The sequence below is a fragment of the Raphanus sativus genome, chromosome 7 (genome assembly GCF_000801105.2).
Source record: "Raphanus sativus cultivar WK10039 chromosome 7, ASM80110v3, whole genome shotgun sequence".
Lineage (NCBI taxonomy): Eukaryota > Viridiplantae > Streptophyta > Magnoliopsida > Brassicales > Brassicaceae > Raphanus > Raphanus sativus.
In genome coordinates this window covers 15,103,326-15,126,759 of record NC_079517.1, presented here as the reverse complement: position 1 = coordinate 15,126,759, position 23,434 = coordinate 15,103,326, and the positions used below count along the sequence as shown (strand labels likewise).

Sequence of the window (23,434 nt, the reverse complement as noted above, 5' to 3'; positions counted from 1 at the left end):
AAAATTGTGTTAGCTAACAAAACTGCTCATAGACAAGTAGTTAATGTCGTCAAGTGAATCAATATCTGTTTTGTCTAGAGAATCAGCTAGAAACTTCAGAAAAAAATATATTATGTCATTTGGTGCATACAGGCATAAGTGTAGGACATAAATTTTAACTATCGCTCCTTTCGAGCCTTCTTGTGCGGTTGAGTGGCTTCAGAGCACTTGCCTTTGCTTTTCTCCATCTTGTCATCTTCTTCTTCCCTTGATGCACATAAACAAAAGAATCTTAATCAATAACCAAATCAGTATATCACGTGACAGAAACAAAAGGTATGGTTTGATATCATACCCTCTGCCTGATGATAGTCTTTTCCACACCTCTCCCTCTATCTCCCCTGAAGACATTAGAGTATATTGTCCACTTTAGTCATCTTCCAACGTTCATTTCGCAATAAGGCATAATTAACAAAAAGGGAACTGACAACTTACCATTCACTGCTTCTAAGGCAATTGAGAATTTATTCTTCACAACTAAACCTCCAACAAGCTCCACCGCAGCACGGGCTTTCATAGCTGTTTCTGAATCTATAAAACAAACGTAACCCCAATCCGATCCACTAGAGAACTCTATGTGCTGGAAAGAAAGAATGATCGGTCAGCAATATAACTCACTTTTTAGAAGGTTGGAAAAAGATTGCAAGTATATAACCTTAACGCTGCCAAATCTTCCGAAAACATCCTTGAGAAGAACCTCAGCATCACTGTTTTCCCACGGAGGAACAACAACAAGTTGATCAGTGCTGTCATTTTCTTTATCTGCCACCAAATCTCCTTTTTCCACTTTCTCAGCACTGTCTGCCTTCCCTGTGATTTCATTTTCCAGATTCTTGGGATTTTCTGCAAGTCAAGACAAGTTGCTGAGAGAGTAACTCATAACTTTTTTAGAGACCAAGTCTCAAGGTACGAGAAAGTACCCTTCTTTATTACTTTTTCTGCATTGGCTATTATTCTCAGTGTAAACTTGACAATCTGACCTCTGTGGAACCTGTATAAAATATTAGCAGAAACAAAACATATGAGCCAACTTGATTTTCCTCCATCAAGAAGGGTTATGATCAAACAAAAACAAACAAGAGACTCACTCGTTGTGGGAGGAATCTGAAAGACTTGACCCTGTTTTTCCGAGTTCGTTGACCAAATTTTCTCTTTGACGGTCAAAATCACTCCTGTATATCAAACAGAAACAGCTTACGAGACATGTATCATGTTTGGAACATACCAATCCTATTCCTTGTCCTTCACTTACTTTGGTAGTAAGACTAGTTCAGCGCCGGAATAGACCAAGCTCTGCCTCAAAACATCTTCAGCTTCTTGCTCAGACGATAATTCAACCAAAGCAGTGCCACAAAAGTATTGCTTATCTCCGATGTGGTGAGGTAGTCTCACACTGTTTACCTGAACAAAAAAAAAAAAAAACTCAAAATCAAAAGAGCAATGAACAAGAGCAAGTTTTGGAGATCATTATATGAAGAAGGAACCTTGGCATACTGTGAGAAGAAAGATGCGACATCCTCCATCTTTATGCAATATTCAAAAGGCGACGCTGCAATGGTTCTTCTGTGGACTTGTTCAAGCACCTTGTCCGGCTTTGAAAGTTTTGTTCCTCTACCGATCCTTTGTCCTTGGATTGGAGAGAGATTCATTGTCATTGAAAACCATAATTCAGAGGGAGATTTTTAAGACAAAAACCGAATAGTAGTTGAAGTACCATTGTCGGAAACTTTAAGAAAATCAGAAGCACGCAAGAGATTAGCTACTTCCTCCACGAGACTCGTAGGGATGTCTTCGCGTTTGGTGTTACCGAGGCCGAGGAGGTTCCTCATACGAGAGAAGGAACAAACAAGAGGCAGGCTAACCACTAGTTTCGGTATGAATGATGAAGGAGAACACTTGCTTTTATTAAAAAAAAAAGGAAAAAGAAAAGTCAGTTTAATGTAAAGAGAAACTGTGTCGTGTAATATAGGATACGACCATCTTTGCTCTTGGCTACTTCCTTTCTGAGGAAACCGTCTGTTGGTAGATTACTATCACTGAAGTAGAACTCCACCTTTAACATATATAGAAAAAAAACATTATTTTTGTTGTTAAGCGCAAGGATATTATAGACGAACAATAGAGAGAGAGACTCTGACCTGGGTTATCAACTTGTTGGCGGTTTCTTCGTCGAAGGAGGCCATTGCAGAGCGAGCGAGTTGAGAGGAATTCGAAGGGGGAAGGAAGACGACACGACACATACAACATACGAGGGTTACATCTTATTTTGACACAGCGAGAGGTCCAGGCCCATCCTAAACTGGGCTTAGATGTTGATGGGCCTAACATTGAAAAACAAAACATCATCAAAATATCATTAAATTAACAAATGGGCACTTGATAGTCGACAAAAGCATTGCGAGAAAATTAAACGTAATAAATTGACAGAAGCTCACGCACCAGTCAGAAGAGAAGAAAAAAAAAACGCTGCTCTTCCTCGATCTGCAGCGCCATCTCTCTTATCTTGAGCTCCCGATTCGATCCTAGCAGGTAAGCTTCTTCGATTTACTCTCTCGTAGGCTTCTCCGATTTGATCTTAGACCAATACTTGCTTTTGCTTGCTTCTCGTAAACGTTACTTCTCTCACTTTCCCGTAGATCTCAAATTTGCAGGAGTTGATTATACCTAATTGTTCCCGTTATAGACCTTACCTAGATTAGTCTGGATCTAATTGTAGTTGATCGCGGAAACCCTAATTTCAATGGCCTTTTGCAGCGCACACCCTCAGATCCAGCCTTGATATAACTGGCAGACCACGAATTGATTTTTTTTTTTTTGGATGTCAGATTGTAACAGAGATTTTCTCTTTGCAGGATCCCTGATTAGAACTCGGGTCTAACGATGGCGGCTTCAGAAGAAAATAGCGCACTGTTTCCCATTTTCATTTTGACGATCATGGCTATTCCGTTGGTGCCTTATACCATGGTCAAGTTAAGCCGTGCTGTCTCCAAGAAGCAAAGGACCATTCATTGTCAGTGTCTCGAGTGTGACCGCTCTGGGAAATATAAGAGATCCTTATTTAAAAAGGTATCTCTCAATATTGATACTAACGTCATTGCATGTTGAAAACCTCTGTAACTTGTTGATCTTTTCTCTGCAGATCTCAAACTTCTCTACATGGAGCAACTTGACACTCGTGTTACTATGGGTCGTGATGATTTTCTTGATTTATTACACCAAGAACATGAGCCGTGAGGTAATAATATTATTCTCGTCAAATGCTTTCCTAAACCCATATTATTTATTTTTACCTTGATCTGATTGCATGTTGTCGAGAATATTGTAACTTGGATGTAACACTTGTATTAACACAATCGATTTGCCTAATTACTTTATTCGTGGTAGTGTAGACTCAGGTTTTCGACCCATTCAGTATACTTGGATTGGAACCTGGAGTTTCAGATTCAGAAATTAAGAAAGCATATAGAAGGCTGTCGATTCAATACCATCCTGATAAAAATCCTGATCCAGGTCAACATTTGATGCTTCTTCCCCTTTAATAACTGCGGAATTGTTGTTGCTGATTTTTACACATTTTCTTCTATGTGCGTATGCTGATCTGTGTATTGAAATCCGCAGAGGCCAATAAATATTTTGTGGAGTCCATATCTAAAGCATACCAGGCTTTGACTGATCCAGTATCCCGTGAAAACTTTGAGAAGTATGGCCATCCAGATGGCAGACAGGTATAGATTTATCACATTTTCCTGCGATATGGGTTCCTATCTGATTGTCGAGCCTGTTGAAACTAAAATATTGTAATGTAATGCAGGGCTTTCAAATGGGCATTGCTCTTCCTAAGTTTCTCCTAGACATAGATGGAGCATCCGGTGGAATATTATTGCTCTGGATAGTGGGTGTGTGTATTCTCTTACCCCTTGTGATAGCTGTTATATATCTCTCGAGGTCATCAAAGTATACCGGGAACTATGTCATGCATCAAACTCTGTCCGCATATTATTATCTAATGAAACCCTCGTTGGCCCCAAGGTATATTCACTCATACATATTACTTTCCAGTGACACTATAGGTGCATGAAAAATGGGCCGTGTGTCCGTGTTTTTTGTATGACATGTTCGAAAATCTTCATTGTTTCAGCAAAGTTATGGACGTTTTTACCAAGGCAGCTGAGTACATGGAGATTCCAGTTCGTAGAACCGATGATGAACCTCTGCAGAAGCTCTTTATGTCCGTGAGGAGCGAGCTAAATTTGGACCCGAAGAACATGAAGCAAGAGCAAGCTAAGTTTTGGAAACAGCATCCTGCTATAGTGAAGGTGATTTTTAAATTAAGAAACTGTAACTCTTAACTATTGATTAAAAGAAATACTCACTTTTCCATTTTCATCAACAGACGGAGCTGTTGATACAGGCCCAGTTAACTCGTGAATCAGGAGTCTTGTCTCCAGCCCTGCAGGGTGATTTCAGACGTGTGCTAGAGCTTGCACCTCGCCTCCTTGAGGAGTTACTAAAGGTCTATTCTCTATTCTAATAGCACAGTGTCTGATAAACTAACCGTTTAAAGTCAAATGACCTGAAAGTCCTACCCCTTTTTTGAGAAGAGATAGTTTTTTCCTCTATAAATGGAAAAGTGAAACAAACTTTATTGGATTATCTTCTGGGACCAGCTAGCTCATCCAATCATTATTGGATTATCTTCCTCGTGTAGATATGTTTATATGTTTGTGGTTACACTGTTAAAATTGTAATTTTCTCAACCACTTGTTATAATATTGTAAGTTTCCTGCAGATGGCGGTTCTACCACGCACTTCCCAAGGGCATGGATGGCTGAGACCTGCAGTCGGAGTAGTTGAGCTGTCTCAATGCATTGTTCAGGTATGAAACTGCTCTCACCCACCAGTTTACTTTCTTTCAGAAAATCAAGAAGTGGGTTAAGGTTTCTATTGAGGAAGATTAACTGAAGTTTAATATTTGCAGGCTGTTCCCCTTAGTGCAAGGAAGTCATCTGGAGTCTCGTCAGAAGGAATTTCGCCTTTCTTGCAGCTCCCTCATTTCAGTGACGCTGTCGTTAAAAAGATAGCACGAAAGGTATATTAGTACTACCAAATGTGTCTAGTGTAGTTACTTGAGATAACATATCATGTGCTTTGTGTCGCTCAAATTGTTCGGGGTCTTCTCCTATTCTGCTCTCTAAGTGGTAGTGGTGTCGCTTTAGGTGCTTTTTCTTAAATGTTTATTCAAAAGAAACATACAAGGGATCATTTTAATTTAATCGTTCACCGTATTTTATGTCTTGTTAACAGTGGCATTGCTTTTTTTTCTATTTTCAGAAGGTTAAATCATTCCAAGAGCTCCAAGAAATGAGCTTGGAGGACCGTTCTGAATTGCTAACCCAGGTAGCGGGTTTGTCAGCAACTGACGTTGAGGACATTGAGAAGGTTCTAGAGATGATGCCGTCGCTGACAGTTGACATAACGTGTGAAACAGAAGGCGAAGAGGGTATCCAAGAGGGAGACATTGTTACCCTTCAAGCTTGGGTCACTCTGAGACGACCCAATGGGCTCATAGGCGCTCTTCCTCACTCACCCTACTTCCCGTTCCACAAGGAGGAAAACTATTGGGTTCTCCTAGCGGATTCAGTGTCGAACAACGTGTGGTTCTCGCAGAAGGTTAGCTTCTTGGACGAAGGTGGAGCCATAACGGCTGCATCAAAAACCATCAGTGACACGATGGAAGGTTCGGGAGCAGGGGTGAAAGAAACAAGCGATGCAGTGAGAGAAGCTGTTGAGAAGGTTAAAGGTGGGTCAAGACTAGTAATGGGTAAACTCCAGGCACCCTCAGAGGGTACGTACAACTTGACTTGCTACTGCATGTGCGACTCGTGGATAGGGTGTGACAAAAAGACATCACTGAAGGTCAAAGTCTTGAAAAGAACCAGGGCTGGGACAAGGGGAATGGTTTCAGATGAGGGTGTGATTGCTGAAGAGGGTATGGAGGAGGAAGATGAGATTGAAGAGGAGGATTACGATGATGATTATGAGAGTGAGTACAGCGAAGATGAGGATGACAAGAAAGATGTGGTTGAGAAGAAAGGGTCGAAGAAGGCCAATGGGACAGTTAAGAAGAAAGAGTCGAGTTCTGAGGAGTCTGGATCAGAGGAAGAGTGAAACAGTTTAACATTGATACAAATACAATAGTTTAAACTTCAGATGTTTATTTTGCTCGTCTTTTTCACAGTTTTGACCACTCTTCATTGCCTCATCTTTTTCTATCTCTCTTTTGTTTCAATTTACTTCGGTTCCCAAATAAGACAAAACGCAACACGAACACAAAATTCTGATGATAGTACACGCATCATTTTTATTCTGTAATTTCAAAATTATATTAAATAACAATTTGAATAATTTTACTGAATCGGAAATAATAATAATAATAATAAATAATCATAATAATAGATTTACTGAAATTTATACCAATTTAAAGAGAAATTCTTTTGAATAGATATTTTTAGTTTATTTTACAAAAATAACATTCATATTCATGGAGAAAATTGATTAAAATAAATTTTATTAAAAAATAAAATACGTAGTTATATTTTTGGATTAACTAGTCTACACTTATAGTTTAGAATTAAGGGGTAGATTTTGGAATACGATTTTAAATTTCAAAAAATAAAAATAAATATAAACAATTAAAATAAAAAAGAACTATTATGGTAAAATTTTATTTTTTGATGAATATTTTTGTAACAAAAAATTAAAAAGTGTTATTTGAGAAAATTGCTTCAATTTAAATAATGATTAATAATCTTGGTCATCACAGTAAAATTGATGTTGATAGTTCACAAAGTCCAATTTTTTGAAGTGGCAATGACCATTATCTTCAAAAATTTCTATATCGTAATTTATAGTTTTAGTTATCTAATAATATTCGTGTCAAATATGTACAATCCATATAAAAATTATAAATATCCATATATATAATAGTGGCTAATAACAAAGAATAAAATCGAAAATATACAACAATATACTGGAAGCAGCTAAAGCACTTAACACTTTTAGCATATTTTGGTTGTAGATAAATAATACAATAACTAAAAAGCAATTCTCTCAAATAACACTTTTTAAGTTTTTATCGTAAAAATAGGATTCAAAAAATAAAATAACCAAAATAACATCTTTTTTTGAAAATTTTAATTCAATACTTTTTAGTTTATTAATCAAGATAGTAGTTAAAACAAAAGAGAAACAAAAAAAAGTATTTTATCGATTTTTTATTATTATAAATTTACCTCACTCAGACTCAATACAAATTATTATTTTATAATATTTATCAAAGTATTATAGATTAATTTATATCATTAATTAAAGGGCAAATCTCTAAAATAACATTTTTTTAAGTTTTTATCACAAAATAGCATTCAAAAAATAAAATGATCAAAATAGCACCTTTTTGTTTTGAAAATTTTAACCTCAACTTAATGGAGTTGCTGAGAGAAAGAATAGACATCTTATGGAAGTGCCCACTCCCACTGGACGACATGCGGATAGAGAAATGCGACTAAGCTAAATTCAGTAAAACTTTGAACATATTCATAGAACCCCACCCCTTAACTCTAAACCCTAAGTCTTAGATTAATTAACTCAAAGGTTATAAATGCATATTTACCCTCCAATAAAATTTCTTTTGATCATTTTCTTTTTTTTTGATGTTATTTTTGTGATAAAAATTTGGTTCGGTGGTATTTTTGTAATTTTCTCATAGTTAAAAGTTTTTTATTAAAAAGAAAACATAAAAATTGAGGTAATGGGCCCTTTTTAACAGGTTAAAGGGTTAAATGGGCTTTAACAATTGTTTGAAAGGGCGTGACAGTCAGTGGAAGAAGGACGCCGCATGACCTAAAAGGCGGGAAAATCAGAGAAGAGCCGCGTCTTCTCTCCGTTCCCCGGAGATTTTATCCCTCTTCGTCTCCTCTTTCTCTCTCTCACAAGCTCCGTTGCCGCTGTGTTCACGGAATCAATCTAACGAGGATGCCCGTTTACAGCATCAGAGGAATCAATGTCGATTTCCCATTCGAGGCCTACCCTTCTCAGATCACTTACATGGACAGAGTCATCGAGTCTCTCCAAAACGTTCGGTTTCCCCCTCTCTTCATTCACTTATTAGTTCTTTTTTTTCTATTTTGATTGGCACGTGCTTATTCCGTGTGTCACGATGCTGCTGCAGAAATGTCACGCGCTCCTGGAGAGTCCAACGGGAACTGGGAAAACTCTTTGTCTCCTCTGTGCCACGTTAGCTTGGAGGAAGAGCCTCGGCAGTTTCTCTACCCGTAAGGATCGAAGCAACGGTGACTTTCCTTTGACCGATTCAGACCCGCAAACGTCGCAGCAATCGGGTGGTTTTCCAACCATAGTTTACGCGTCTAGGACTCATAGTCAGCTCCGCCAAGTCATCAAAGAACTTAAAAGATGCAGTTACAGGTCATCATGCCACGTGTCCTCATCAGCTAGTTGTTTATTTAGTTTTGTTTTAGAGAACTACTCATCTCTTCTAAAATCTTTATGTATTAAAAAGGCCGAAGATGCTGGTGCTGGGATCACGTGAGCAGTTATGCGTTAACGAGGAAGTGAACTCACTCCGAGGAAAGGCACTCTCTAATGCTTGTCAGTACCTTTGCAAAAAGCGTGGTAAACTCCAATGTAACCATTTCAATCGGGTTCCAGGTACTTACTCTCTTCCTTCAGCCACTTACTTACCTACCATGAAACAACTAACTGTAAAAGCCATGTTTCTGTTGCATAGAGTATTTGAAGCATAACTCTCATATTGGCGACGAACCTGTTGACATTGAGGATTTGGTTAATATTGGGAAAGGTTCTGGACCGTAAGTTTCCTCTCTTTTTTTTTTGCTACTTTAACGTATTTGTTTCTCGTTGTTGATGGCTTATTCCATATTTTTGTATTTTTTTTTGCAGATGCCCATATTACATCACAAGAGAGGTTCACAAAGACGTGGACATCTTATTTACACCTTACAACTACTTGATCAGCAATGCGTATAGAAAGCATCTCAAGGTCACCTGGAGTAATAGCGTCCTGATTTTTGATGAAGCTCACAATCTAGTAAGTTTGGAATATAGATACACTGCACATGTGAACATCATCATTTTCATCTTTTTTTTTCCCTGCTGAAAGACTCAGTTTGTCTTTAATAATACGCGCAGGAAGGTTTATGCGCAGACTCAGCTTCATTTGACCTTCCTTCTTATCATTTGTCGGCTTGCGTTTCCGAGGCAGAAGAATGTGTAAAACTTGCGTCATCAAGAAGGGGTTCTTTAAACGAGGGGTCCACGAACCCTGAGCATTTCGCTATACTTAAAGGTTTAAACTCGAGTCCCCTGACTGTGAGTACAATGATCTGTTGTTATATACATGAACTGAAAAAAAAATTGACATGTCTGTGTCGTCATCTATGCGTCGCAGGACTTGTTTTGAAGCTGCAGGAACTGATTTCTAAAGTGCCCATTCCGAGAAGGGACGAGGGATTTACCAAGCCTGGGCCTTACATATACGAAATGCTTAAGAGCCTTAACATCACCCACGAGACTGCTCCTAACCTCATTAGTACACTCGAGGAGGCTACGGTGCTTCTGGATGAGAAGCTACGAAAAGGGACCAACGCTGGAAGCAAACTAGAAATCATTGTTGACATGCTTAAACTGATCTTTAGAGAAAATGGTAGTAGCCATGCAGATGTTTATCGTGTAAGTGCAAAGCAAACTCTTCTTTTATTAAGTTGTAAAGATGCTTATCTTTCACTTTCGTTATTTGTTAGGTTCATGTCCAGGAGCATGAGCAAAATCCTACTGATATAATAAAAGGTAAACAAGAGTGTGTTCGTCTTGAAATTCAAACAATACTGCATTCCCAAAGCATTAGCAGAAGTATCAGTTTACTACATTGAAATATAATAATCTGACGTAGGAGAATCTTAGTATTCCTAATCTATTGTTTTCTAGAAGTTTTCCTTTTATTTGGTTTTCCTTTTATTTGGTGTTTTCCTTTTTTATGATTTAGACTATCTCTATATAAGAGAGTCTTAGGTATTCTGTTTTAGACATTCTTATTAATCTTATCAATAGAAGTTTCAAACTTTTATCTTTTCTGGTGGATTCCAAAGCTTTATAATTCAAGTTCTTGCTTGAGAGCTTGATTTTAACCTAAGGATTAGTGTTTGCTAACCTTTGTGATTTCCGACTGCGTCAAGTGGTATCAGAGCAAGGTCTTCTCCTTCTCTTTTCGAAGCTTGATCAGCCATGGGTGATCAACCAGTAACCAGAGCCGACTTCGAGGGTTTTGCAGAAGGATTAAGGGAGGCAACTACAAATCTCACTGCTGTAACTGCTCAATTGGCAAATCTGGTAACAGCGTTTAATAATCAGGTTGCGGCTTATCCCAATCAGGTTAATAACGCCGGTCAAAGAGGTGGAGAAAGAATTCGGGGTCAGCAAGGTAGAAACAGTCGTGATGTTGTTGTTGATAATTCTAGTTCAGATGAAGGATCAGAAGAAGAACTAGCTGAAGAATACCAACAAAACAATCATGATTATCGGGTGAAGGCCGATATTCCATTGTTCTATGGAACTATGGGAGTGGAGGAGTTCCTTGATTGGCAAATTGATGTTGATCGATTCTTTGATGTCATGGGTGTTCCTGAGAGTAAACAAGTTAAGATGGTAGCAGTCAGATTGAAGAAGACGACTGCAGTATGGTGGGATAAACTCGTTGTCCAAAGGCAGAGACAAAGGAGGGGACCAGTAAGGACCTGGCGCCGAATGAAGCAATTAATGCTGGAGCGATTCTTACCGGAAGATTATGAACAGATTCTTTACAAGATGTATCTCGATTGTGTTCAAGGAAACAAAACGGTGACTGAATACACAGCTGAATTCTTGCGTTTCTCTGAACGCAATGAGTTAGGCGAAACAGAGAATCAAAAGGTGGCTAGGTACATCAGCGGTTTAAAAGGTTCTCTCCAAGGAAAGATGGGTTTACAAACCGTATGGACCGTGCAGGAAGCTTCCAGTCTAGCGATGAAAGCCGAGCTAATGGAGAAGTCATCACGAGGGTTTTCAACATTTAGAAGTAATACGACTCAGACCAGTTTTGAGCCCACGAGTGAGAAAGAAAAGAGCGTAGCCAATAAAGACTCCAACCCGGGAAACAAAGGAGCTAGTAGCTCTAATGCTGTACAACAGAACAAAACACCAGCTCAGAGACAGAACAATTCTTATGCTAAGCCTTCTCTTGACAAGTGTTTCCGTTGCCAAGGACATGGTCATAAATCCAATGTCTGTCCTAGTCGGAAAACAGTCGCTATAATAGAAGAAGAAGATGAAGAGGATGAAGAGGATTTCGCTGGGAATAAAGAATATGAGGGAGCTGAATTCGCTGAAGAAGAATCCGGAGAAAGGATAAACCTTGTACTGCAACGAGTCTTGTTGTCATCTAAAGAAGAAGGCCAACGTAAGAATTTGTTTAGAACACATTGTTCTATTCAAAACAAGGTGTGTAATGTGATTGTGGATAATGGAAGCTCAGAAAATTTAGTTTCTCAGAAGCTGGTGGAGTATCTTAAGTTACCCACGACCCGTCATGAGAAGCCGTACGGCCTTGGTTGGGTAAAGAGAGGATCACAAGTTCGAGTTAGCATGACTTGCAAAGTTCTCATATCTATAGGTAAACACTATAAGGAGGAGATCACTTGTGACGTCCTTGACATGGATATTTGTCACATTCTTCTTGGTCGACCTTGGCAGTATGATAATGATATCACATACCGAGGTCGAGACAATGTGATAATGTTTACGTGGGGAAATCATAAAATTGCCATGGCACCTGTTAAGGATTTCTGTAACAGTGCAAAGGAAAAGAAGTCAAGCTTCTTGGTTATGACACATGACGACAAGGTGCTTGATGGGGATGTTCAGGAAGCACAATGTTTTTATCCCTTAGTGGTTAAAGGGGTGGTGAGCGCCGTAACAGAGGAGGTGTCTACTCCACGTGAAGTGTTAGAAATTCTAGACGATTTCAAAGAGTTGATTGCGGAAGAACTTCCTAATGATCTACCTCCCATGAGAGATATTCAGCACCATATTGACTTGATTCCAGGATCTAGTCTACCAAATCTTCCCCACTATCGTATGAGCCCGAAGGAGAATGAGATTTTAAGAGAACAGATTGAAGATTTGCTGAGAAAAGGATTTATTCGTGAGAGCATGAGTCCATGTGTTGTACCGGTTCTTCTAGTTCCTAAGAAAGGTAACCAGTGGCGGATGTGTGTTGATAGTAGAGCCATTAACAAGATAACCATTAAGTATCGATTCCCTATACCTCGGTTGGAAGATATGCTTGATGAGTTGTCAGGTTCTAAGGTGTTTTCAAAGATGTCGCATTTCATCGCCTGCAAGAAGACTGCAGATGCCTCTAACATCGCCAAGTTGTTTTTTCGGAAAGTAGTACGTCTTCATGGGGTTCCTAAGACAATAATTTCAGACAGAGATACCAAGTTTCTCAGTCACTTCTGGATTACACTTTGGAGGATGTTTGGAACCAGCTTGAAGCGAAGTTCTACTGCTCACCCACAGACCGATGGGCAAACCGAGGTAACAAACAGAACTTTGGGGAATATGATTAGAAGTGTTTGTGGAGATAAACCGAAACAATGGGATCTAGCTTTACCTCAAGTAGAGTTTGCTTACAACAGTGCCGTGCATTCAGCTACAGGGAAATCACCTTTTTCTTTGGTCTATACTTCTATTCCAAAGCATGTGGTCGATTTGGTTAAATTGCCTAAAGCTCCTGGAGTTAGTATCTCAGCTGAGGCTATGGCAGAAGATATTCTAGCAACTAAAGAAGCCGTTCGAGCGAAGTTAGAAACAACTGGTCAAAAGAATAAAGAAGCAGCAGACAAGCATAGAAGAGTTAAGGTTTTCAAAGAAGGGGATGAAGTGATGGTGTTTCTACAGAAAGAAAGATTCCCGGTTGGCACATATCGCAAGCTACAGCCTCGCAAATATGGGCCATTCAAGATATTGCGGAAGATAAATGATAATGCTTATGTGGTAGCACTTCCGGAAGACATGAACATTTCTAATACATTCAATGTGGCTGACATCTACGAGTACCATGCTGATGGTGTTCTTTATCAAGAAGAGAACTCAGGGTCGAGTTCTTTCGAGGTGGAGGAGACTGACGTAGGAGAATCTTAGTATTCCTAATCTATTGTTTTCTAGAAGTTTTCCTTTTATTTGGTTTTCCTTTTATTTGGTGTTTTCCTTTTTTATGATTTAGACTATCTCTATATAAGAGAGGCTTAGGTATTCTGTTTTAGACATTCTTATTAATCTTATCAATAGAAGTTTCAAACTTTTATCTTTTCTGGTGGATTCCAGAGCTTTATAATTCAAGTTCTTGCTTGAGAGCTTGATTTTAACCTAAGGATTAGTGTTTGCTAACCTTTGTGATTTCCGACTGCGTCATAATCATTCTATAATCTGCTTTCCCTGTGGAAACGGTGTTTTTTTTTTGGCAAATCAGTTACAACTTTGGACAAAATATTTATTTTGGTAGGCAAGGTATCAAGAACGCTTAGTTGGTGGTGTTTCAATCCTGGGATTACCATGCAGGACATAGCAAATAAAGGTGTTGGGACTATCATTTTAACATCGGGAACCTTGTCTCCCATGGATTCACTGGCTCAAGAACTAAAATTGTGAGTATATTGCTATGGTTGGTTTCTCTCGCACTCACTGTTCTTCTCTATTTTGCTTTTGACGGAAACTTTTTTTCCCCGGGAAAATGCAGAGACTTTCCTATTCGTTTGGAGAATCCCCATGTTATATCCTCAAATCAGCTATGGGCTGGGGTTGTAAGCACTGGTCCATCAGGGCGTGTTCTTAATTCTAGCTACCGAAATCGTGATGAACCGGAGTACAAACAAGAACTTGGGAATGCTATTGGTAAGTGGTTGCTATTTGGTAGTTTAATTTCGCGTGGCCTCAATGGTATCACTCTGAATCTCTGATGTGAGCTGAGATCTAATTATCAATCGATTATTATATGTTTTTTCTCTGCAGTTAACTTTTCTCGAGTCGTGCCTGATGGACTGCTGGTCTTTTTCCCATCCTATTACCTTATGGACCGTTGCATTGCATTTTGGAAAGATGGGGTATGGCCGTTGTAATTTTTCTCTTTACTATGAAGATTGTAGTGCTCTTTAACTTGACACCTACTGTTTCTTCATCATTCAAGAGTCACAGAAACTCGATGACAGTATGGGAAAGAATCTGCAAACTGAAGAAACCTGTCATTGAACCTAGAGATTCTTCCCTCTTTCCTGCTGCAATGCTGGTGAGCAACAGATGACTTCGAAAGACAGAATATGATTCCTTAATCGTGCCTTGAATATTTTTTTTATTTTTTTAATGGTAGGACTTTTCAAAGAAATTGCAAGACAGATCAATTTCTGGTGCGGTATTTTTTGCCGTTTGTCGTGGAAAGGTATATTTTTCAACCTGTATGAAATGTGCTTCTCTGTAATAAATGATAATCTGAATATCCATATTGTCTGCATGAGGATGCTACAAGAACTAGGAGGTTACTAGTTTGTGTAGGGTCTTTTCAGTACAGCTGGTCTCTGTTGTGTTGTCAGGTCAGCGAAGGACTAGATTTTGCTGATGGCGCTGGCAGAGCCGTTGTCATTACTGGGTTACCTTATGCCAAGGTCACCGATCCTAAGGTTTGTTTACTTTATCCTTCACTGTTTTATTCTAAAAATATTTGGCTAAATTGGCAGCGAAACCCAGTGAACGGCTTGCTCCGTTTGAGAGCTTCTTTATCATAATTCTTGTCTCCGTTTTTATTCAGACTGGCACTTAGAGATCATTTTATTTGTATGATACTTTCTTTTCAACATGTTGTTCAGCTTCTGCACAGCTTTTAACTTTCTGCTGCTACTTACGTTCCAGCGTTAACATCCCATTTTGTAAAACAGATTAAACTGAAACGAGAGTTTCTGGATGAACAAGTACAAGTTTCAGACGCCAAGGTAAGTTCAATATTTACTCAGTTTTTGACTCATCAAAGGTTATGATATCGCTTACATTTTCTTTAGTTGCCAAGATCAGCCCTTCTATCTGGAAGCATGTGGTACAGTCAAGAAGCTGCACGAGCTGTGAATCAGGCAATTGGACGTGTTATCCGCCATCGCCATGATTATGGAGCTATCATTTTCTGTGATGACAGGTATTTTTCTGGCTTCCTGCAACAATTTTCATGACACTGCTTTTGGTTGATTTTATCTATTGGGTAAAAATATGTTCATTTTCGTTTTGTTTTTGATTATTTTGTACATTGGCTATTGTTGACAGATTTGAACAGCCGTCCCAGCAGTCCAAGATATCCCTTTGGATACGACCGTATGTCAAGGTATATATGTTCCTGCTCGGTCTCGCCTCTTTGTTATGGAGATTAAGTTTGTTTCTGGTTACACCGGTTTTGCAGTGCTACCCAAGATATGGAGAGGTCATTTCTGACCTTGCTCGGTTTTTCAGGACAGAAAGATCAAATATTCCTGCAAGTCTTGTAAACGATATAGGTAATGCATCTTGCAGCCAAACGATAACTTCCATTGGGCACTTCCCATATCTTACCCTGCACTATGGGTTGTGTTTGGGGTTCTGGGAATGATATAATTGCTCACATGAACTTCGTGATATATATATTTTCCTATTTTAAAGTACAATGTGAACCAAATCTTTTCCCATACAGTTTCAACTTCGTTACCAAAGGTGCTAACCAAGGATGCTCCCACACCAACCGCTGGTCAGTGATTCATTCTCCTTACATTCTCGTGGCGAGACGTGGCAATAATGTGGATCTAACTTTGATAGTCTATGTTGCAATTTTGCAGGTAGTAGTAGTGTGAAGAACGATGGCGTTGCAAGAAATGAGTTGAGTAGACTGGAAGCACTTCCTCCTGCGAATCGGGCTTCACCGTCGGAGTGTGGTGGAAGTAGTGTTAAATGGAAAGGCTTGACCATCCTACAACGCAAGGGCAAGATGCCTCGCATTGTAAAGGCAGAGGGTATGCAGGCTTGTTCTTCAGTGAAGGCAAAATTAGTGGAACTAAGTGACGAGGAGACAACATGTGAAGTAGTTGATCTAGAATGCGACAAGCAGACCTGTGAAACAGAAACACTTGCAGCATCGAGCGGCAACTGTTTCAACACAATGGGGCTAGTAAAAAAGCGAAAGGTTCCAGAGAGTCAGGGAAGTGGATCGTCCTCTGTGTCGAAAGAGAAAGGGAGTGGAGGTGGTGGTGGTGATAAAAAGGAAGCAACTGCATCTGCATTTTTAAGTCAAGTTAGATTCCCACCACCCTCATGTTTTTTGCTTTTTTTTTTGTTATATCAAAGATGTTTTTGTCATTGCAACTGGTGGTCTTTTAACTCTAGGTCAAAGAAAAGCTAAACGCAGAAGAATACAACAAGTTCATTGGATACATGCAAGCATTGAAGAAGAAAGAGACAAATTTAGCAACCGTGATGCAATCCATTGTGCAACTGTTCTGCGGGAAAGAGAGAGATCATCTTCTCATTGGGTAATTAAACTCTCTAATAGCAACAATATTGTCTTTTGTGTAAGAGAAACTATGCCACTGCTTCCTCTAATATGTTACAGCTTTGCCTCGTGTTTTGAAACAGATTCAAGGACTTCGTGCCAGTAAAATATCGTCCTGCATATGAGCAATGCATTAAAACGACGAAGAGAGATGCCTTATGAGATCACCTTTTTGTATTTAAGTCATGGTTGAATAGTGTAATTACTTTCTATTGGAAGTTAAGCTAATTCATACTGAACCATTACTTTCTGTTGTTATTACATTTAAAGTGTTTTTGTTTTTTGGAATAAACATTTAAAAGTTATCTTTCTTTGACATTTTTTTTTCTTTCTTTCTTTGACATTAACATCCTTTAATAGGGGGAAAAGGCAAAGTCAAGATGCGATTTTAAACTAATTTACCTGTGACGTGAGGATTAGGAATGATAGTGTAACTAGAGGGAATAGAAGAGGTATATTCTATTTCAATCAGAGTGTCATCTCTCGTTGCTTGCGTACTTTATCCTTTAACTGACAGTATGTTCAGAAAAGACATGCTATTAGGCAACGAACAGGCCTACTATATTATGATTGAGTTTACTTCTGTCAGTGAGGTAAAGGCGCTAATATACGGCTTATTTGTAGGTTCACCCCATAGGTTGAAATCTTAGTTTCACTAACCAATAGGATTGTGTCATTTAAGATTCAATATCTTTTAAAAAAAGAAACAAAATATTATCGAATTATATTATACTTTCAAAATAAAAATTAAATAAAAATTATACTAATCACAAAAACAAAACTTTTTAATCTAAAACAAATATTTTCAAAAAATATTTTTAACGCTCCCAACAAACATTAAATCTTAGCTTTTTGGATAAATCTTAAATTTTAAGATTTATCCAAGAATTTCGGATTTACCCAAGGGTTTAGAGTTTACCAAAATGTTTAGGTTTAGGATTAGGATTTAGGGTATAATTTTTTGTTGATTGTGTTATAAATAGTTTTTTTTAAATCAAAGTTTTATAATTTATCCAAAGGTTTACTAAATGATTTAGGGTTTAACATTTAGAGATTAGTGTCTTTTTGTAGTATTAATTTTTTTTTTGAAAAAATACTTATTTTTTGCATTTAGTATTATTTTATTTATTTTTACTTTATTTTTTTAGTTTTAAAACATAATATAATTTGGCAATATTTTGTTTTCTTTTTCAAAATAAGTCAAATTTGAAATAACTAAATCATATTGGTTGGTGAACCTAGAGGTTCACCTTAGGGAGTGAACCCAAGAATTACTCCTCATATACGTTTTCAATCGAGTTATTCTTGGGTTCACCCCTAGAGTGAACCTAGAGGTTCACCCAACCAATAAGAATCACTCATTTCACAATTGATATCTTTTAAATAAGGAAACAAAATATTGTCAAGTTATATTATGTTTTAAAATAAATAAAATAAAAACATATAAAATAATAAACCCTAAACCCTAAACCCTAAATAATAAACCCTAAACCCTTGAGTATACCCTAAATCCTTGGGTATATACTAAACTCTTGGATAATCTTAAACTCTAAACCCTAAAATCTAGTATATGCAAAAGATATTTAGATATTTTAACGCCGTCATCGAAATACTAAACCCTAAACCTTTGGGTAAATCTTTAACTCTCTTTAGGATTAAGGATTTTGTATTTTTAAGATTTAGTGTTTAATGTTTTTAATTTAAAATTTAGAGTTTAGGCTTAGCGTTTTGATGACGGATTTAAAATATTTTTATTTTTTTGCATATATTTATCTTTTAACATTTTTTTAAAAAAACATAATATAATTTGATAATATTTTGTTTCCTTATTTAAAATATATAAATTGTGAAATGAGTGATTCCTATTAGTTGGGTGAACCTCTTTTTTTTTTTTCCCTCAAAGACTTTAATATTAATTATAAAACGGGCCAAGTCCACATACATACCCAAAGTCCATACATCCCAGACTAAGCAACATGCATACTACACCAAAATACGGGCCAAAAACATTGAGCCCAAATCCTGAACCCACAAACTCTTCCCTTAACGGGTCTACACTTCGGCCCAAATGAAACCGCACGGCTTCGAGCAGGCCCACGTGTCAAAGAGGCCCAAACCACTTGTTGTGATCTTCGCCCTTAGGACGCCACGCGTCCGGTCTGCCTCGATTTGACCGCCTCCTCTTCGAAACGCCGTCGGCTGCAACATCACCGTAACTCGTCGCGTCGGAGCTCGGGAAACCAACGAGCCTCCACACCGCAACCATCTCTCTAAGCTTCCTGCTTTTCCTTCACTCTGAAGATCGTCTTCGATCTACTCAAGAGCTCATCCATCATCGCAAACACGCGAGCCATTTAAACACAAGCGCAGCTACCAACCCGAGCCAAACTTTGACCACAAACCCTAATCCATAAGTAACCTAGATTAACCTAGAAACCGGCGGCGCAAGACTGTGGAAGTCTTCACTCCCCGGGGATAGAAACCGGCGACAGAGAAGCTGAAGAAGCTCCCTCCTCCCGGTGGCAAGGACCGGCGGCGACGGAACTATTAGAGCTTCCGCCTCCCGGAAAAAAAACACCACACAAAAAACCCTACTCCGTAGCTTACACACGACGGCGTCTTTACTCCAGTTGAAGACCCGCCGATTGAATCGGTTAACTCCTCGAGTTGCCGACAAAAGGATGGGTCGGACCAGAGCTCCAACAAAGCAGTCGTGACAAGGAGACGAAAGAGAGCCAAGATCTGACAGACTTGACTGGAAGATTAAGATCTCCGACGGCGGCACGGACGCTCACGCGCCGGCCGACCGCCGGAGTTTCGATCTACTTTCTCTCACTACTCTCTCTCTGTTTAAACCTTTCAACTCTAGGGGTGAACCTCTAGGTTGAGTGAACCTAAGAATAAGTCTTTTCAATCTAGGAATATTTTCACATTTCATTTCAGTAGGAACGGGGCAAATGAGTGGTGGATGGGCTGCTGAAGCCCAACAAAACTGTTTCTCTGATTCACCCAGAAAGGAATATTCAGAGAAGACAGCTCTAACATATATATTTTTCTTCACAATGGTCAACAAATAAGTTTAATTCGAAAGAGAGTGAGAAAAGTAAACAGAAGAAAAACAAGGAGTCACGGGAAATTGGATAATGGGCGACACGATCACTCGTACGAGACACTCGACACATTATATTATTATTACTGATTTTTTACCTTTAAAAGAAAAAAATAAACAAAGTAGAGGGAAAATCAGTTTTATACTCTTCTTGTACGCGTGTTCAAAAAAAAAAAAAAAACTCTTCTTGTACGTATTCCGCTCTCTTTGCTTCTTAAAAATCACACAGTAGAAGAAAGAAAAAAATAATAATAATAAGGGAGAGAGAGAAGAAGAAGATAACGACGAGGAGAAGAAGAAGAAGGGCCCCAATATAGTCGTCTCCGCCCCTGATTCTTTTTCAACTTGATATTTCATTCAACTCGTATTTAAAAAGATGGAGCACCTGCATTTGGCTTTCCTCTAATCTGGACCAGTTGATCGAACAATCATGGTATCTGCTCTTTTTTTACTTAAAAAAATACTGCGATTATCCAAGTCGTCAGTCTTTTAACTGATCATTGCAATCGCTGATTTTACAACCGTTTCCTGGAGGGTTTCAGTGTTATTATTCTCTATACAGTTGTATTCTATAAGCCTCCCACTTGTGTAGTTTATTTTCATCCATTAGAAACCGTACCAAAGTTTGTTTGTTTGTCTGTGTGATAAACCTCAGTTTTAGATGCTCTGTCTGGATTGAATGAAGCAGATAAAAGATGTGACATTTAGATGCTTTTTTTTTTGAACCAGATTCAAAATAGATTGTGTTTTTTTTTGTTCTGTTTAATTCTGATGAGAAAGTATTGTGTTTTTTTTTTGTAGGAATGAATGACTTGTTGTAGTAAATCATCCACACAAATCCTATCAGCTTAATAATTTTTTTTTTTTTTGGAATGGCTGAGGCTGATCCAGACTCCTCAGATACGTCTGATCTCAAACCCATTAGCAGCAGCGCCCCACTCTTTAGCATCCCTCGCTTTTTTGTGGCTAAAGACTCTGATGCAGCAGGGAGGAGCCCTACTTCTCCTCTTGATTTTTCACTCTTTGGTGGCCTCTTTAGCCCCAGGTCTCCTCCAGCTGCTGCTGCTGCTGCTCCCCTCTCATCTCCCAGGTTTCGTAACAGATGGGCTTTTGACAAAGTCGGCCTCTCTCTTCTAAGCTCCAGCGTTGGAGAAGAAGAAGAAAGGGGGCATGAGGAGGGTTTATTCAACAACATCGTGCTTGCCCCTCAAATCAAGCCCAGGCTGTTTGGTTCTTGTGTTAAATCCAACTCGTTGCCTAAAAACTATGCCGCCCCTTCCATGTCTTCTGACGCTGCGGAGGATCCTCTTCCGTGTGATTCAATCACTGGTGTTGTGGAGGAACATGACTCTCCAAGGAGGTCGAGCTCATCTCCTGTGGATATAATCTCCAGCCAGGCTTATTCTCGCTCGCTCTCTGCACGTGAGATGGCACTCTCCGAGGACTATACCTGTATCATTTCTCATGGGCCAAACCCGAAAACAACTCATATATTTGGTGACTGCATCCTGGATTGTGACCCCAAAGAGTTGGGAAGCAAGGATGAAACTGAGAAACCAGAAGGGGATGATGATGATTCTTTCACCGACAACCACATTCATATGCACGGGTCTGGCTCATACTTTAAATGATAATGAGAAATATGTGGTCTTAAATTAAAGATAGAATAACATTTCTATTTATTTGTTTTTAGCAGGGAGGCATCGCCAGCAGCAGGGGCAGCAGGGAAGGAAAGTGACAAGGGAGGTGTTGAAGATAGTTTGGAGATATCGCCTGGATCAAGTTACAACGAGGATCTGTTTCCTATGGCCTCTTAACCCAGGCAAAGTTGTTCTCATTTTCTTGAGGCTTTTTTGGGAGAGATCATGTGTGAGTTTATTATTAGTGTTGTAAGGTTTTCGTTTTTTTTTGGTGAGATTTTTGCAGGCGTGCTCTGAATAAAAGCTTGTTGTTGATCCAAGGGGGGTTGAGTTTTGGTGTGGCCTGATGCCCCCGGCTCATCCTTTCTTTTGTTTGTACTACCATTGTATTTGTGACTTTATTATCATATTTGAAGGGGAACCATTTGTATTCTTCTTTCAATTATTGTTTTGCAAGGCTATACTGAGTACCACCACAGATTATGTAATACACTATTGAATTGAATTGAATGATTGGGATTCTACTTTACTTCATTTTTTTGTTTTGTTCTTTGCTTGAAAAAAAGACAAAAAAAAAGAATTAAAATTAAAACAAACGACCACAGTGGGAGTCGAACCCACGACCTTTTGATCCGAAGTCAAACGCGCTAATCCACTGCGCTATGCGGTCTTTCTGAAAGATCACTAAAGTAATGGTACAAGTTGGTATCGGACGATTTGTTGCTGGTGATAGATACCAAGCAAGGTTTCCTTTTCTCTCTAATCTCTGCAAAAATCGTTTCGTATTGGCTGGAGCCTGGATCGGCATAAGAAGGATCGATCTGGCGTTCATGCATCTCTAGCTGTTGCCGACTCAGCGGATCCCTGCTCTCGAATTTTTTTAGATTCCTTCCGTCATCTCAGTTGCGTTTTCCGGGTGATCGTCCGTCTGTTTTGCAATCAGTGGAAACCAAAAAGAAAAAAGTAGATCTGGGAATTGTTTTTAGAATTTTGCTTTGGATATTTGGTTACTTTTGCAACCACCAGTTTTAGGAATCATTCGTGTTAGGCAGCAGCCATGTTCTATGGCACAGCAGTATGGGATCCTTGGCTTATCGTTGGCCAGATTATATGCCTTCAGTGCTCCTTCTATCTCTCCCTTGGAGTCTTCATGGTTCTCTTTCTTGGCCTTCGTGTTCCTCGCCTTAGCCTTGTCTACTTCTTCGATTACGCCACTCTCACCACTTCTACCCTCACCGGCTGGTGTGTCATTGCCTCTTTCCTCTTCACTTCCCTTGCAGTGTTAGTCACTTAGAAACCTCTTTATATTCATTTCCCTTATTTTCTTACGGTTTCAATAGTTGATTGATTGATTGATTGATTGATTGATTGGTATAATAACTAGGGCTGTGTACATGATATTTGTGGTGGAGCGAGCGCGGAAATGCCTGGATTTCTCTGCAACTCTCTACATCATACATCTCTACTTGTGCATCCTCAATGGTGGATGGCCTTCCTCTATGGCATGGTGGGTTGTTAATGGCACGGGGCTTGCTGTTATGGCGTTGCTAGCTGAGTACCTCTGCATTAAACGCGAGCAGCGTGAGATTCCTATGGATCGTTTCCATTCAAGTATGATGATACTATCAACTTTCTTTCGGTCATTGAAATCTCCAATTTATTTATTTACATATATAGCTCAAATGACTTTCTATGCAGGGGTTTGATGAACAAGTGATGTATGTACAGAGATGAGAATTGGGCAAAAGAAGTGTTTGGACTACTACTACCTCTGCCTGCAGCTTTTTAGTCACTTTGAAAGTTTTTAACACTTTGGAACACGTTTCTTTGTTGCATCCCTTTCAATTTTATGGAGAGAAAAAACACGACTCTTGAATGCTTTGAAGTTGCTTCGTGCTAAGTTTGTTATCGTCTCATTCATTTTTGTTATACGGGATAACACTTGTCTCCAATCAAGATGTT

The 23,434-nt window shown here is 38.9% G+C and overlaps 5 protein-coding genes and 1 non-coding gene across 9 annotated transcripts; 4 read left to right on the top strand and 2 right to left on the bottom strand.

Moving 5' to 3' along the window:
* Positions 1 to 37: 37 nt before the first annotated feature.
* On the bottom strand, positions 38 to 2,331 carry LOC108818086 (la protein 2). The gene is made up of 11 exons (XM_018590949.2): positions 2,178 to 2,331; positions 2,014 to 2,092; positions 1,754 to 1,903; positions 1,524 to 1,666; positions 1,292 to 1,440; positions 1,128 to 1,211; positions 960 to 1,030; positions 695 to 882; positions 475 to 619; positions 335 to 380; positions 38 to 246 (listed from the first exon to the last, which is right to left on the bottom strand). The coding sequence occupies exons 1-11, from the start codon at positions 2,277 to 2,279 to the stop codon at positions 159 to 161; spliced, it is 1,245 nt and encodes a 414-aa protein (XP_018446451.2). The 5' UTR covers positions 2,280 to 2,331; the 3' UTR covers positions 38 to 158.
* A 91-nt stretch (positions 2,332 to 2,422) lies between these two features.
* LOC108817932 (dnaJ protein ERDJ2A) lies at positions 2,423 to 6,311 on the top strand. The gene is made up of 11 exons (XM_018590759.2): positions 2,423 to 2,568; positions 2,892 to 3,105; positions 3,179 to 3,274; positions 3,429 to 3,549; positions 3,658 to 3,764; positions 3,851 to 4,068; positions 4,178 to 4,355; positions 4,433 to 4,552; positions 4,829 to 4,915; positions 5,018 to 5,128; positions 5,371 to 6,311. Exons 2-11 carry the CDS (start codon positions 2,920 to 2,922, stop codon positions 6,205 to 6,207), a joined length of 2,061 nt encoding a protein of 686 aa, XP_018446261.1. The 5' UTR covers positions 2,423 to 2,568; positions 2,892 to 2,919; the 3' UTR covers positions 6,208 to 6,311.
* A 1,588-nt stretch (positions 6,312 to 7,899) lies between these two features.
* Positions 7,900 to 17,033, top strand: LOC108818486 (regulator of telomere elongation helicase 1 homolog). 2 transcript variants are annotated; one of them, XM_018591472.2, is made up of 22 exons: positions 7,900 to 8,172; positions 8,267 to 8,520; positions 8,615 to 8,763; positions 8,843 to 8,924; positions 9,016 to 9,163; positions 9,265 to 9,421; positions 9,524 to 9,804; positions 9,876 to 9,921; positions 13,673 to 13,814; positions 13,907 to 14,061; positions 14,179 to 14,270; positions 14,354 to 14,452; positions 14,534 to 14,602; positions 14,754 to 14,840; positions 15,096 to 15,149; positions 15,216 to 15,346; positions 15,472 to 15,529; positions 15,605 to 15,698; positions 15,872 to 15,925; positions 16,014 to 16,465; positions 16,558 to 16,703; positions 16,807 to 17,033. In XM_018591472.2, exons 1-22 carry the CDS (start codon positions 8,071 to 8,073, stop codon positions 16,883 to 16,885), a joined length of 2,931 nt encoding a protein of 976 aa, XP_018446974.1. In that variant the 5' UTR covers positions 7,900 to 8,070; the 3' UTR covers positions 16,886 to 17,033. The 2 variants fall into 2 exon arrangements, with proteins under 2 accessions (XP_018446974.1, XP_056847234.1); XM_056991254.1 differs by having other exon boundaries at positions 15,872 to 15,929; positions 16,018 to 16,465.
* A 3,023-nt stretch (positions 17,034 to 20,056) lies between these two features.
* On the top strand, positions 20,057 to 21,907 carry LOC108818297 (FCS-Like Zinc finger 10). 3 transcript variants are annotated; one of them, XM_018591230.2, is made up of 3 exons: positions 20,057 to 20,265; positions 20,714 to 21,441; positions 21,526 to 21,907. In XM_018591230.2, the coding sequence occupies exons 1-3, from the start codon at positions 20,263 to 20,265 to the stop codon at positions 21,647 to 21,649; spliced, it is 855 nt and encodes a 284-aa protein (XP_018446732.1). In that variant the 5' UTR covers positions 20,057 to 20,262; the 3' UTR covers positions 21,650 to 21,907. The 3 variants fall into 3 exon arrangements, with proteins under 3 accessions (XP_018446732.1, XP_056847233.1, XP_056847232.1); XM_056991253.1 differs by lacking the exon at positions 20,057 to 20,265 and having other exon boundaries at positions 20,634 to 21,441; positions 21,529 to 21,907; XM_056991252.1 differs by lacking the exon at positions 20,057 to 20,265 and having other exon boundaries at positions 20,634 to 21,441.
* A 161-nt stretch (positions 21,908 to 22,068) lies between these two features.
* On the bottom strand, positions 22,069 to 22,142 carry TRNAR-UCG (transfer RNA arginine (anticodon UCG)). The gene has a single exon. It is a non-coding gene; the product is annotated as a tRNA-Arg (tRNA).
* Positions 22,143 to 22,196: 54 nt separating this feature from the next.
* Positions 22,197 to 23,388, top strand: LOC108817774 (uncharacterized). The gene is made up of 3 exons (XM_018590562.2): positions 22,197 to 22,753; positions 22,857 to 23,083; positions 23,171 to 23,388. The coding sequence occupies exons 1-3, from the start codon at positions 22,530 to 22,532 to the stop codon at positions 23,176 to 23,178; spliced, it is 459 nt and encodes a 152-aa protein (XP_018446064.1). The 5' UTR covers positions 22,197 to 22,529; the 3' UTR covers positions 23,179 to 23,388.
* The last annotated feature ends 46 nt before the right edge of the window (positions 23,389 to 23,434 follow it).

Excerpts from the sequence above, each read along its gene's own strand:
- LOC108817932 (XM_018590759.2), top strand. The coding sequence starts at position 2,920 with ATGGCGGCTTCAGAAGAAAATAGCGCACTGTTTCCCATTTTCATTTTG. Across the intron at positions 3,275-3,428 it reads CCAAGAACATGAGCCGTGAG|ACTCAGGTTTTCGACCCATT; the intron begins GTAATAATATTA and ends GTGGTAGTGTAG. Across the intron at positions 4,069-4,177 it reads AAACCCTCGTTGGCCCCAAG|CAAAGTTATGGACGTTTTTA; the intron begins GTATATTCACTC and ends TCATTGTTTCAG.
- LOC108817774 (XM_018590562.2), top strand. The coding sequence starts at position 22,530 with ATGTTCTATGGCACAGCAGTATGGGATCCTTGGCTTATCGTTGGCCAG. Across the intron at positions 22,754-22,856 it reads CTCTTCACTTCCCTTGCAGT|GGCTGTGTACATGATATTTG; the intron begins GTTAGTCACTTA and ends TATAATAACTAG.
- LOC108818297 (XM_056991252.1), top strand. The coding sequence starts at position 20,705 with ATGGCTGAGGCTGATCCAGACTCCTCAGATACGTCTGATCTCAAACCC. Across the intron at positions 21,442-21,525 it reads AACCACATTCATATGCACGG|CAGGGAGGCATCGCCAGCAG; the intron begins GTCTGGCTCATA and ends ATTTGTTTTTAG.
- LOC108818086 (XM_018590949.2), bottom strand. The coding sequence starts at position 2,279 with ATGTGTCGTGTCGTCTTCCTTCCCCCTTCGAATTCCTCTCAACTCGCT. Across the intron at positions 1,667-1,753 it reads TCTTAAAGTTTCCGACAATG|GACAAAGGATCGGTAGAGGA; the intron begins GTACTTCAACTA and ends CTCCAATCCAAG. Across the intron at positions 1,441-1,523 it reads TCTTCTCACAGTATGCCAAG|GTAAACAGTGTGAGACTACC; the intron begins GTTCCTTCTTCA and ends TTTTTTGTTCAG.
- LOC108818486 (XM_018591472.2), top strand. The coding sequence starts at position 8,071 with ATGCCCGTTTACAGCATCAGAGGAATCAATGTCGATTTCCCATTCGAG. Across the intron at positions 15,150-15,215 it reads TACAAGTTTCAGACGCCAAG|TTGCCAAGATCAGCCCTTCT; the intron begins GTAAGTTCAATA and ends CATTTTCTTTAG. Across the intron at positions 15,699-15,871 it reads AAGTCTTGTAAACGATATAG|TTTCAACTTCGTTACCAAAG; the intron begins GTAATGCATCTT and ends TTTCCCATACAG.